The sequence below is a fragment of the Triticum aestivum genome, chromosome 1D (assembly GCF_018294505.1).
Source record: "Triticum aestivum cultivar Chinese Spring chromosome 1D, IWGSC CS RefSeq v2.1, whole genome shotgun sequence".
Lineage (NCBI taxonomy): Eukaryota > Viridiplantae > Streptophyta > Magnoliopsida > Poales > Poaceae > Triticum > Triticum aestivum.
In genome coordinates, this window is record NC_057796.1 from 368,238,660 (window position 1) to 368,251,256 (window position 12,597).

At 53.3% G+C, this 12,597-nt stretch overlaps 1 protein-coding gene across 1 annotated transcript; it reads left to right on the plus strand.

The window, feature by feature from the left end:
- The first annotated feature begins 932 nt into the window (after window positions 1–932).
- On the plus strand, window positions 933–2,004 carry LOC123182138 (uncharacterized). The gene is made up of 3 exons (XM_044594611.1): window positions 933–1,076; window positions 1,165–1,391; window positions 1,476–2,004. The coding sequence occupies exons 1-3, from the start codon at window positions 981–983 to the stop codon at window positions 1,795–1,797; spliced, it is 645 nt and encodes a 214-aa protein (XP_044450546.1). The 5' UTR covers window positions 933–980; the 3' UTR covers window positions 1,798–2,004.
- The last annotated feature ends 10,593 nt before the right edge of the window (window positions 2,005–12,597 follow it).

Below are 12,597 nucleotides of genomic sequence, written 5' to 3' on the forward strand. Positions count from 1 at the left end.
AAAAAAAATTGCAAAGGATATACACATAAAATATGCAAGAAAAAATATATAATAATGTGATTTTCGCAAAAAATAAGTTTCCTACAAAAGGAATGATTGAGTGGCATTTGTATTACCTTAAAGAAGAAAGGAAAATAAAACTAAAACAAAGTTTAAATAATAAAATTTATAAGAATGAATGAATTAGTGGCATTGCTATTACCCTTTGAGAAGAAAGAAAAAACTCACACACAACTTTTCACTGAAATTGTACTTTTATTAATATGCAAAGATTAATCATATAATAGTGCAATTTTGGCACATATTGTGCAATATTTGTGTGCATACAGTTATACTCACCCAACATCCCAAAGATAGACACAAAAGAAATAGAATAAAAACCAACTAATAGAGAAAAATGAAAATAAAAGTGAAAACAGAAAAAACAAATGAAGAAAGGGGAATGGCTGGGTCGCACCTGGTAATGGGCTTCATCTATTTAACACAACCAAACACCTTAGAGAACAAACCAGAAAAAAAATAACAGCACGAATCACAAAGCAAGATCAACGGCACACAAAATTGACTGACCCAAAATAAAATTTCATGCAACTTACATGCAGCTAAATTGCAAAAAAGGGTCTCCTTTGCTTAAGCCAGCAGCTGAGTCATCATCAGGCAGTCCAGGCTTGTCGTTAGATGATCTTTTTCGGATACGACTATGCATGATGGTCAGCCTTAACCTCGCGGTCCTCGCCAGCCAGTGCGAAACAATGTTTGTTCGTTTGCTTGTGGACAAAGAGTACGCGTGATTGCACCTCGTCGTGGAAAACTAGTAGCATGCCGACGTGCACAGCGTGCTCCATACTATATAAGCATCAGAACACGGCTTCCATATCAATCCATCTCACGGCGGCTTCTCGATCTTAATCATCTCGATCGGACCAAAAGAGGAAGCAGCCAACGAGAGCGAGACATCAACTGAAACATCAGCCAGAGAAATGAAGACGGGCGTGATCGTCTTGTCCGTCGTGGTAGCGGTTTTTGGGGTAGCAAGCGCTGTGCTGGGGTTCATCGCCGAGGGCACCAAGCTCACGGTAAGTACACTAGCAGTCTGGTAATCTAGTAGTCGTAGGATCCATCTGAAGAAAACTAAAACGGACCGGCGACGCTTGTGGCGCGCAGCCGAATGACATCAAGATATCCAGGAACGAGTGCGTCTACCCTGACAACCCGGCATACGCACTGGGGCTAGTGGCGGCCCTCCTGCTGCTGGTGGCCCAGATCACCGCCTCCGCCGTCGGCGGCTGCTGCGGCTGCTGCAAGCCTCGGGGCGCCGGCTTCTCCGGGTCCAAGAGCTCCAGGTCCAAGAAGATCATTGGCGTTGGCGCCCTCCTCTGCCTCGTCTCATGGTGAGCTTCCGTGCTCATAGTCCATGCATGATAGGTGACGACGATCAAATCAACGGGCGATATATGTTGTGTATGCGTGTGCAGGATAGCGGCGTTGATCGCGGAGTGGTTCTTCTTGCAAGGTGCGTTCGGGAATGCCCCCATGACGCGCAGAACTACACAGGGCCGGGGATGTACCTACCTCAAGGACGGCGTCTTCAGGATGGGGGCCATTCTGAGCATCGTCGCCACCGTGCTCGGGATCATATCTTACATCGTGCTTTACGTGGCCGCGGCGGCGGCGGGTGCTGGTACTACCGCTACCCTGGGGACCGTGGCGGGACCGTCGGCGGCGGGCGAGACCAAGCACGACGGCATCGCGATCGGCCAGCCTGCTGCCGCTCCACAACACTCAGAAGCTGTGTAGGGCGTCCTCTTGCTTCTACCTCTCCGTCCCGATGTACTCTTGCTTTAGTGTTGCTTCCGTCGTAACTGCTATGTCTTCCGATTGATTCGTGTCATTTCTGTTCCAGAGAGTTTTTGTTGTGCAAGTTTGGCGTGTTTGAGCTTTCAGATTGTGCACTGTGCGGTACCAACACTATCATATTAATTTACTCGTGTTCGCTATTCTTCAGTCATTTGATTTTTCTTTTGTACAGTCGATTTTTTTATTGGTTTTGCTAAACATTATGTGCCTTAAATTTTTCTTGACGCCGTTCACATTAGAGCATCTACAGTTGGACTTAGCAAATCCGGCCCCTCAAACGCCCATGGACGCGTCCGGGCGCGTCCGCGGGCACGGACCGGGCACTCCTCATATTTGCCATTCTGCATCCGCGTATCTCATATCCAGCACCTTATATCCATACTACCCATGCACACGTTGATCTATCCTACGTGATCAGACGACGGACAATAAAATTGAGCTGCAAAGGAACACAAGATCGGCTGCAATCGGACAGAAACATACTTCACCATATCCAAAAGATCATAGTTCGTCCATGGACAAGTTCATAAACTTCTACAACTAAAAACGATATAAACATTGAGGAGGAGGGGGGCCGGAATCACCACTTCCTCGCCGGGCCTTTGCCCTTCCAGTCGCCAGCGTAGCTGTAGGTGCCTGCGGCTGGTGGAGGGTCTTGGTCGTCGGACGACGAGGTACAACTGTCGCCGCTGTCGGAGTCGGAGTTGGAGAGGACGACAAGCCCCTTCATCTGACGGACCGCCCTGTCCTGTTCCCGCTTCAGCCTTGCCACCCGAGCCTTCTTCGCGGGCCGGGAGGGTCCAGCTCCGGTGTCCACGCTACGCCGGTGCGGGAGGTGTGGCGACGCTCCAGATCCGGAGCTGCCATCGGTATCCACCTTGGACCGCTCCAGCGCACTGCGGAGGGCCATCTCCTCCTCGTAATCGAGCTCCAAGCCAGAGTCACTGCCGGAGCTGCTCATGGTGGTGGATGGGATCGGAACCGGAGAGGGAGAGGAGTGGACAGAGGGAGCGAGAGAGGGAGAGAGTGAGCTAGGGTTTGAGCTTGCCGCCCGGATTGGGGTTTTTTGTGGGGTCCGTGGTGGGCCGGGCCTGTCAGGAGGACGCGCCCGGGCGTGCCCGGGCCGCCCCATATCCGCCCTATATTTGGGCTGGATATGAGGTGTGCCGGTCAGCCCGGGCGTTCGTTCGTAGTTTGAGAGGTCCGGTTGGGTCGATTTTTTGTGACCGGTCACTGACCGGACGGCCTACGCGGGTGTTTTGAGACGGGTATGAGAGACTCGCTTGTAGATGCTCTTAGGCCGAAGACGAGGATGGCGTGAATAGCGCCGGTCATGGCGAGGCCAAGTCGTGTATGATTGGGAGCTGGTGGTAGCCGGCAGGAGCTAATCTGAATCGTAACCAATGGGGCGTTCACCGGAGTTGTTTGGGCGCGACTTAGAGGGATGGATGGTAGGGGCAATGTGTAGCACGACGGTGGGGGAGGTTGAGGGAAGGGTGGGGTGGTGAGGTGGCACATGGTAGCGCCCGCCGGCTGCGGGTAGTAGAGGCCGGTGGTTAGGGATGGGTCCGAGGACGGTTGTGTGAGGGCTGCTGGATTGGATCATGCGTTCTCGAAGATAGCGGGAGGGGGAAGACGACCTTTAAACTGTTGGACGGAGATCTAACGGACATGATTGAATGTGACTAACGCGAAACATTTTTTAGGTGCCTACTGTATAGGCGGTCCTTTTTTCCTATTTTTGCGGGTAAGTAAGTCGAATTCATGGTCGTTGGTTTGTTCTTGTCACGATTCATGCATGAGGAGGTTTGAACATTCTTTTTTTAATTTAATTTTCTAAGGTTCTTGGGCTGCTTTCGTAGTTTCTTTTTAGACATTTCGAGTTGTTGTTTTTTAGGTTATGACGCCCGTTATCAGTAGCACTATACTAGTGCAGACTTGGTGTCATTTCTGCTTCGCTTCCTCGGTTCTTCTCCCCTCTCATTTCTCGGTTGGGTGGAGTTCTAGGGTTTAGAGGTTTATTTTCCCCCTATAACAAGTTTTTTTATCTATTGGGTTTGATGGTGGTTTTTGTTCATGCTTTGATGCAATCCTCAGGGTATTTGCGTTGATTTCCTTGTGTTGCCGTTCTCGTATTTGGTCGTTGATTAAGCCCTCACACAAAGGCAGGTGATGATTTTGTGTTTTCCCTATTCATGTTTCTAGAATCACAAAGGCGGGTGATGATTTTGTGTTTTCCTTATTCATCTTTGTAGAATCAATGTAACCTTAGATCCTTCTGAAATACAAGATGTGGGTGTCAAATCCTCAACTACCCTGCCATTTTTTATACAAGGCCACTTCATATTTGTAGGTCTAACTTTGACCATTAATTTTACCAACAAAATATGAATTACATGGCACAAAAAGCATGTCAATGGATGCACATTTCAAAGATCTTTTTGATGGTATTTTTATGACATATAACTCATATTTTGTTTAGCAAAATGATAAGTCAAAGTTTGACACAAAAAACAAAGTGACTTGCACACAAAGACGAAGGGAGTAGTTCAGATTATTCAGGTTCTCGTTTGTGGCGAAGTGATTAAATCCCCCCCCCCCCCCACACACACACACACCGGTGTGCATGGGGAGTTAACTCAAATGCCAAATGTGTTCCCCAGTTGTTTTTGCACCCCCCCCCCCCCCCCCGCCCCTTCATTTCGTACTAGCAACATCATAACTCTATATCCAAGTCAAATAGGAAAATGTTTTTGGGGGGGGGGGAGGAGGGTTTGAAATCCTCATTTAGTTACTTTACACTTAAGATTATTTAAGTTTTCCGTGATGCTATTTCTAAAGTAGATGATCTCTCTATTTTATATCGTGGGTTTTTGCCGATTTTCGCTCGTACTTCATTCCATATTTGTTGAAAACATATAAATCTTGGTTAGGTGCTTTGATTGCATGATCATATATATTTGGAGAAAGTTAACACCGTATTTGAGACTTCAAGTAGATAGAGGGGTGATAAGAAACTTTCCCTGTTGACGTGAAACCAACAAAAGTGAATCCGGGTACTCTTACGAGTGTAGGCACTCATACTAGATCTCTTCTACCAGCTGGCGGCGCCACTGCCTCTTCTAGCCCTCCAACATTCGTGAAGGTATAGAGACATTAGACAGACGAGAGGTGAATAAAACATCACCACAGCAGAAGAGAAGAGAAGAGGGGAGATCCAGAAGGAATTGCTTCACTTGGATTAATCCCGGATTCCTCCACTTATAAGATCACTTATTTCACCACCAAGAACTCCATCATTAGAGAGAGATTCCACCCGGCAAGATTAGAGTTTTTGTAAATTTGATTCATATGTTAACTTGGATACCGAGGTCCAGACAATCGTACATTTTGTTAGACAAACTACGGTATTATCGATATAGAACTAATAATACATAATATAAAGATTAGGAGTGAAAAACTCACTCTAGTATATTCACTATACCTCCAAAAATTGGGGTGTAGCCTTCATATTTTAAGGTTTGGTGAACCGGGGGGGGTGTGCCCTCTAAACCCAATCATTTGGGTGGAGGGAGCTTGTAGTGCCATCTTCGCTCTCATTTAATGGTGTCCCCGTCCATACAACTCCCTTAGGCATATTTGCCATCGAGAAACTCACCTATTCATTGCCGGTGGCGGCGCATTCCCTACCCGGGCTCGCTTCCCACACGCGCCTTTCCCGCCAAGTTTCATCACTGCTGACTCCTCTCCTCTACCCACAACTCTGCTCCCTTCCGCCTCCCACCCATCGTCGCTAGATCTGTAGCCTACCCATGTCGTCGAAGGCTTGTTGTGTCGCTAGCCACATGATTGTGCGGTTCAACCGCTCACTTGAGGTGAGCTCTTCCTCCTGCAACCCTCCTTCTCCTCCAACTAAGAATGAGATTTGGGTAGAGCGGGATTATGCCGCCGCCGCGGATGTCGATGATGACAACAACGGGGACAAGGAGGACTCCTCCGACTCATGCTTGTTGGCTTAGCCTAGGGGACCACGCCTAGAGGGCCCTTGAGGAGAGACGAGGAGGGTGGAAATCATGATGGTGTAGTCCCATGACTCCATTTGGATTGTCGAGACTGCACGTGCCTACTGCCGCACCATTGCACCGAGCTCTAGGGGACCCTTGACGAATCTCGCACCAAGGCCCGCCGCCATGCCATAGAGGAGGAGGTTCCCTTCGACCTTGGATCATGCTGACTATGAACTAGTATTCATTCAGTATGTAATATATGTATGAAGTATGGTTGAATTTCAAAAGTTGGTGCGCAAATGGTTTATTGTGTTGCTCCAGGGTGGCGCGTTGGGGTGCTCAGGATACAATGAAGTTTTTGAGTTGATTCGAAGGCGATGTAGAGAATGATTTGGTGCATCGATAATTGATTGATCGTGCACTAGGCACATATATATAGGTACAAGGGGTGCGACCGGTATCTTGTCTCCTAAGATACACGTACATACAGAGGGAGACAGATACTACAGGTACTGCATACAGAACCCAGACCTGCGTACATGTACACATGTTCAACACCCCCCCCCCCCCCCCCCCCCCCCGCAGGCGAAGCGTCGCCGGTGACGCAAAGACTGGACCGAAAACCCTCGAAAGTCAAGGTGGGTAGTCCCTTCGTCATCACATCGGCGAACTGCTGATTGGTGGGCACATGTAGAACACGAACACGACCAAGTGCGACGTACTCCCGGACGAAGTGGATGTCGAGCTCGATGTGCTTCGTCCGTCGGTGATGGACAGGGTTGGCAGCGAGGTACACTGCGGAGACGTTATCACAGTAGACGAGCGTCGCCTTGGTGACCTCACATAGCAACTCCTGGAGGAGCTGTCGTAGCCAGGAACACTCCGCGACGGCGTTGGCCACGGCCCGATACTCGGCCTCGGCGCTCGATCGTGAGACCGTGGGTTGTCGTTTAGACGACCACGAAATCAGAGAGGGCCCGAGGTAGACGCAGTAGCCGGAAGTGGAGCGTCGAGTGTCGGGACACCCAGCCCAGTCGGCGTCGGAGTAGGCGACAAGGCTGGTGTCGGGCGAGGCCGTCAGGGTGAGACCCATGGCTGTGGTGCCACGTATGTACTGAAGTATACGTTTCACGAGAGCCCAATGGGTGTCACGAGGAGCATGCATGTGAAGGCACACCTGCTGGACAGCATACTGAATGTCCGGACGCGTCAGTGTGAGGTACTGAAGCGCACCGACGATGGAGCAGTAGAAGGGAGCGTCGGACGCCGGAGAGCCCTCGACGGCGGACACCTTAGCCTTCGTATCGACAGGCGTGGAAGCAGGCTTGCAATTAAGCATGCCCGCGCGCTCCAGAAGCTCATAGGCGTACTTCTGCTGGTGCAGAAAGAAGCCAGTAGCCCGGCGCACTACCTCGATGCCGAGGAAGTAGTGAAGAGCCCCCAAGTCCTTGAGGGCGAACTCGGTGCCGAGGCGAGCTGTGATCTGCTGAAGAAGCGCTGGCGAGGACGCAGTCAGGATGATGTCGTCGACGTACAGGAGGAGGTACGCGGTGGCGTGGCCCTGGTGGTAGACAAACAGGGAGGCATCGGACCGTGTGGACCGGAACCCCTGTTGCTGGAGGAAGGCCGCGATCCGCTGGTACCAGGCCCGAGGTGCCTGCTTCAACCCGTAGAGAGAACGGGAGAGCAAGCACACGTGGTCCGGATAGTCGGTGTCGACGAAACCAGTCGGCTGCTGACAGAACACCTGCTCGTCGAGATGGCCATGCAAGAAAGCATTAGACACATCGAGCTGGTGGACAGGCCAAGCGCGAGAAACAGCAAGCTGGAGAACGGCGCGAATCGTGCCCGGTTTAACAACCGGGGCGAAGGTGTCGGTGAAGTCCACGCCGGCGCGCTGGCGAAAACCGCGCACCACCCAACGCGCCTTGTAGCGCTCGAGAGAACCGTCGGGACGAGTCTTGTGGCGGAAGACCCACTTGCCAGTGATGACATTGGCACGGGGTGGCCGCGGGACAAGCTGCCACGTACGGTTGCGCTGCAGGGCGTCAAACTCCTCACGCATCGCAGCTAGCCAGTTCGGATCCCGAAGGGCTGCGCGAGCGGAGGTGGGGAGCGGTGACGGCGTCGAGGTAGAAGCCGCGCATGCGTACTCGTCCGACGGGTAGCGCGTGCTGGGACGCAGGGTCCCAGTCCGAGCCCGAGTGACCACACCGGGGAGGGGTGCAGCCGTGGCGACGGGAGCCGCCAAGGGAGCCGCGGCGACGGGGGCCACGGCGGGGGCCGCGGCGGGGCCGGCCGAGGAGGCCACGGCGACGGGGGCCGCGGCGTCGGGGGCCGCGGAGGCGGCCGAGGAGGCCGCTGCGTCGGGGGCCGCGGCTGGGGCCGCAGCGCCAGGAGCCGCCGGCGCGGGGAGCGCGGGCAGGGCCGGACCCGGGGCGCGGCTGGGCGGTCCTCCAAAGGTGGAGGCAGGGGCGAACCGCGTCGCAGGAGACTCCGAAGGTGACGGTACCTGCTGAAACGGGAACACGAGCTCATCAAAGTACACATGCCGCGAAGTGAAAACGCGGTGGGAGACTGGATCATAGCACCGGTAACCTTTGGTGTTGGGAGGATAGCCAAGGAAGATGCAAGGAAGGGACCGGGGCGCGAGTTTGTGAGGAGCAGTGGATGCGGTGCTAGGATAACAGAGACACCCGAAAATGCGAAGACCATCATAAGATGGAACCGCACCGAAGAGGAGCTGGTGAGGGGTGTAGTTCCAGCGGGAACGACAAGGGCGAATGTTAATGAGGAGGTTGGCGGTCGCGAGCGCGTCCGGCCAGAACCGAGTAGGCACGTAGGAGTGGAAGAGCAACGTGCGGACACAGTCGTTAAGCGTGCGAAGGACGCGCTCGGCGCGACCATTCTGCTGAGACGTGTAGGGGCAGGTGAGGCGAAAGATGGTGCCGTGGGACGCAAGTAAATTACGGACGGCGACGTTGTCAAACTCCTTGCCGTTGTCAGTTTGCAAGCCGAGAATAGTACGACCGAACTGTGTGGTGACATATGAATAAAAAGCGGTGAGTGTGGCAAGAGCGTCGGACTTGCGACGGAGAGGGAAGGTCCACACATAATGAGTAAAATCATCTAATATCACCAGATAGTATAAATAGCCCGTGTTGCTAGCAACCGGGGACGTCCAAACATCACTATGCAACAACTGAAACGGAAAGGTGGAAATGTTTGTAGACTCGCTAAAGGGAAGACGAACGTGCTTGCCAAGACGGCAAGCCTCGCAAGAGTGATCGTCGACTTTATTACATGAGAAAGAAAAACTTTGAAGAATCTGACGCATAGCGGTGGAGTTGGGATGACCGAGACGGGCATGCCAAAGATCGACACTGGCGGCGAAGGCGGCGGGGCGACGGGTGGTGGTGGCGCCGGAGGGATGCACTGGATAAAGTTCGTCCAGGCTATCACATCGGTGGAGCACCATCCGTGTACGGGTGTCCTTCACAGAAAAACCGATATCGTCAAATTCAACAGTTATAGGATTCTCACGAGTAAGGCGACGAACGGAAACAAGATTAGTGACTAAGTCAGGAGACACAAGAACATTAGACATATGCACAGGAGTAGAAGTAGAAGGAGAAGACATATGACCGACGTGAGTAATGGGTAGGGAGGAACCGTTACCAACGGTGATACGGGTGGGAGTATGAACGGGAGTGGCAGATGTGAGGTTACCGGGATGAGCAGTCATGTGAGCAGTGGCGCCCGAGTCCATGTACCAGTCACCACCGCCACCATAGGAGCTCGGTGACGGGGCGGAGTGCAGTGCGGCGAGCAAGGCCGGGTCCCACGGCGGCGGCGCCTGAGGAGGGTAGAACCCGTCGTAGGTCGGCGCGGGAGCAGCCCCGAAGGCCGGAGCAGCGGCGGCGCCGTAGGAGGGCGCGATCCCATAGGCCGGCGCGGACCTCTAGGGAGCGGCGTTCGGCGCGGCGAAGAGGGCCTGGTGACCCGCCGGGCGGGGCCCAAGGATGCCCGGAGCCGGAGCCCGAGGGACCGGCATGGAGTAGGCGTGGACGACGCCGGTGCACGGGTTGGTGCCGTACGTCCATGGGGGAGTCACCTGCTGCGACTGACGGCCCCCCCCCCCGGCGCCTGTTGCTGCTTGCGGCCGCCCCCGCGGCGGTTGCCGCAGCGCCCGCCACCCGGCTGCTGGGGGGCAGCGGGAAGGGCGGGAGGCGCGGGCGGGAGGGGGAAGTACCCCGGAGGCGCTGGTGGCGGCGGCTGCTGGCGCGGCGCGGGTGGGGCGGGCGGTGGAGGGGCGCCGCGGGAGGTGCCGGCGGCGAGGGCGTGGTGCTGCACACGTTTCTTGACCCCCTTCATCCGGCGCTCCTCCAACCTCAAGTACGCCACAAACTTGGGGAAGGAGGGCTCCGGCATCAAGGTGAGGTTAGAGGCGGCGTTGCCGAAGTCCTCGTTGAGGCTGGCGGTGAGCGTGCTGAGGAGGAGGTCGTCGTCCACCTTGGCTCCAATGTCACGGAGCTCGTCCGCCAACGTCTTCAGGCGGCGGCAGTAGTCATCAATGGACTGTTCATCCTGGTGACAGTCAAAAAATTCCTGCTGCAGAAAAACGCGGCGCTGAAGCTGGTTGTCGGTGAAGAGGCCGTTCAGCTTGACCCACAGGGCGCGGGCGTCGTCGCCGGCACTCACGACCGTGTGGAACAAGTCCTTGGAGATGGTGGTGAAGAACCACCGGATGATCGTGGCGTCGATCGCGGTCCACTCGGCGTCGGCCACCATGGTGCGGGAGTCTACGGTGCCATCCACGTGATCCACAAGATTGTTCTCGCGGAAGAGCAGCGTGAAGTACGTCTTCCACGCGAAGTACGTGGAGTTGGAGGCGTCGAGGGTCACGGGGACGCGGGCATGGACGTTGATGTCGCGGATCTCGGAGGGTCGACGGCGAAGGGGTTGGAGTAGGTGGAGGCGTTGGAAGACATGGCGATAGATTGTGGGGAGGGAGGCGGCGGCGCGGCTAAGGAGAGGCGGCGCGGCGGCGGGAGGCAGGCGGCGCGGCGGGAAGGGGCGGCGCGGCGTGGAGGCGCGCGGTGGGGAGGTGGCGCGCGGGGAGGAGGGGTGGTGGCGTTGGCTTGGGGCGGCGGCGGCGGCGGCGGCGGTAGGTCGTGGCGGCCCGAGGCGGCGGCTAGGGTTAGCGGAAGCTGAAAGATCGACTTGCGATAGATACCATGTAGAGAATGATTTGGTGCATCGATAATTGATTGATCGTGCACTAGGCACATATATATAGGTACAAGGTGCGCGGCCGGTATCTTGTCTCCTAAGATACACGTACATACAGAGGGAGACAGATACTACAGGTACTGCATATAGAACCCAGACCCACATACATGTACAACAGGCGACACTTTTGGTCCTTGCTATGTACTTCCTCCATATCAAATATAAGATGTTTTCTGACACTATTATAGTGTCAAAAAGCGTCTTACATTTTGATAGGGGGAAGTCACTTTGTCTTGTACTAAGTGTACGTCAATTAATATGGATGAAAGGGAGTAGTTTACTGCGTTTAAACTCCTGTGATAAGCAATGTTCCAAATGTTCCTTCCGTCGCCTTGGTGCCTGCTGAAGCCATGTGATTCTTCAGTTGGTCTTATCTTCAGCTTGCTAGTTTAGGCATTCTAGTGCATTCTCTAGCGATGTTATCTTTTATTTTATTTTATTTTATTCTGCTTAGACATTATAGTTTTTGATAAATGAAATCGTAGGGGGAGCCCTCTTTATCAGAAGAAAAAGTGTACGGAAAAGTAAGAGGAACATTGTTTAGAAGCTGCGGCAATCTGAGTTTTCATTAAGGTCCGGAGCCTTTTTTTTGGGAATGCACGCAAAACTATATTGGAAATCCAAGGTGTTTTCTTTTGCGGGGATATTGGAAATGCAAGTTGATGATGATTTGCTAGAGTTGCTCTTATGTCGTTCAAGTTCAGGAAACGCAACAGTCGGTAGGCAAGAGCACTAGAGAACTTTGCCAGAGTTGACTAGCCTGATTGGTATGGTGACGAACAGTGCCGTGGTACATTCTGCGAACTGTTTGACACCATCCAGCATAGAGCATTATTGGTTCAAGGCATCGGCCGGCCGCCTGCTCATCATGTTCTATACAAAGTGCACACAGCATATCGGCTTCCGAAAGTGTCGTAATCAGCGGCCAGCATCCTTAAACCTGACAAATGCACGTCTTGCGTTGCTAGTTGACTTTGCCATCAGCTAGTAGCCTAGTAGGTGCACCACAATACCACACATCATTTGTTATCACTAGTTTTTTTATTTTTTTGAGAATCTTTGTTATCGCTAGCTTGTCAGGTAAAGTTAGGTGTCCTTTTATATTCGAAAAAAGAAAAGTTTGGCGTCCTTTGATTAAGCAGTCCGCGAGGGCTGCGTGCGCGCCACCCAACCTATCTTCTACCCCAAGACCAAGCATTGGCCTTCACAGCGAAATGCTTCATTAAAAAATCTACCAGCTCTGCGAATCGGAGCACGAATTCACGACTAACAAGTCGTGAGCTTACGTACGTGTCCCCTATGCTAGCCGGTCAAGTTGGCATCGAAGTAACCACGTCATTTTCTTCACTGATAAGCTATGATATCAGACATGTCGCGCGTTGATCTTTCCGCATACGACTAGGCGTGATCGTCAGTGATCTTGACCTCGCTTTCCCCACCA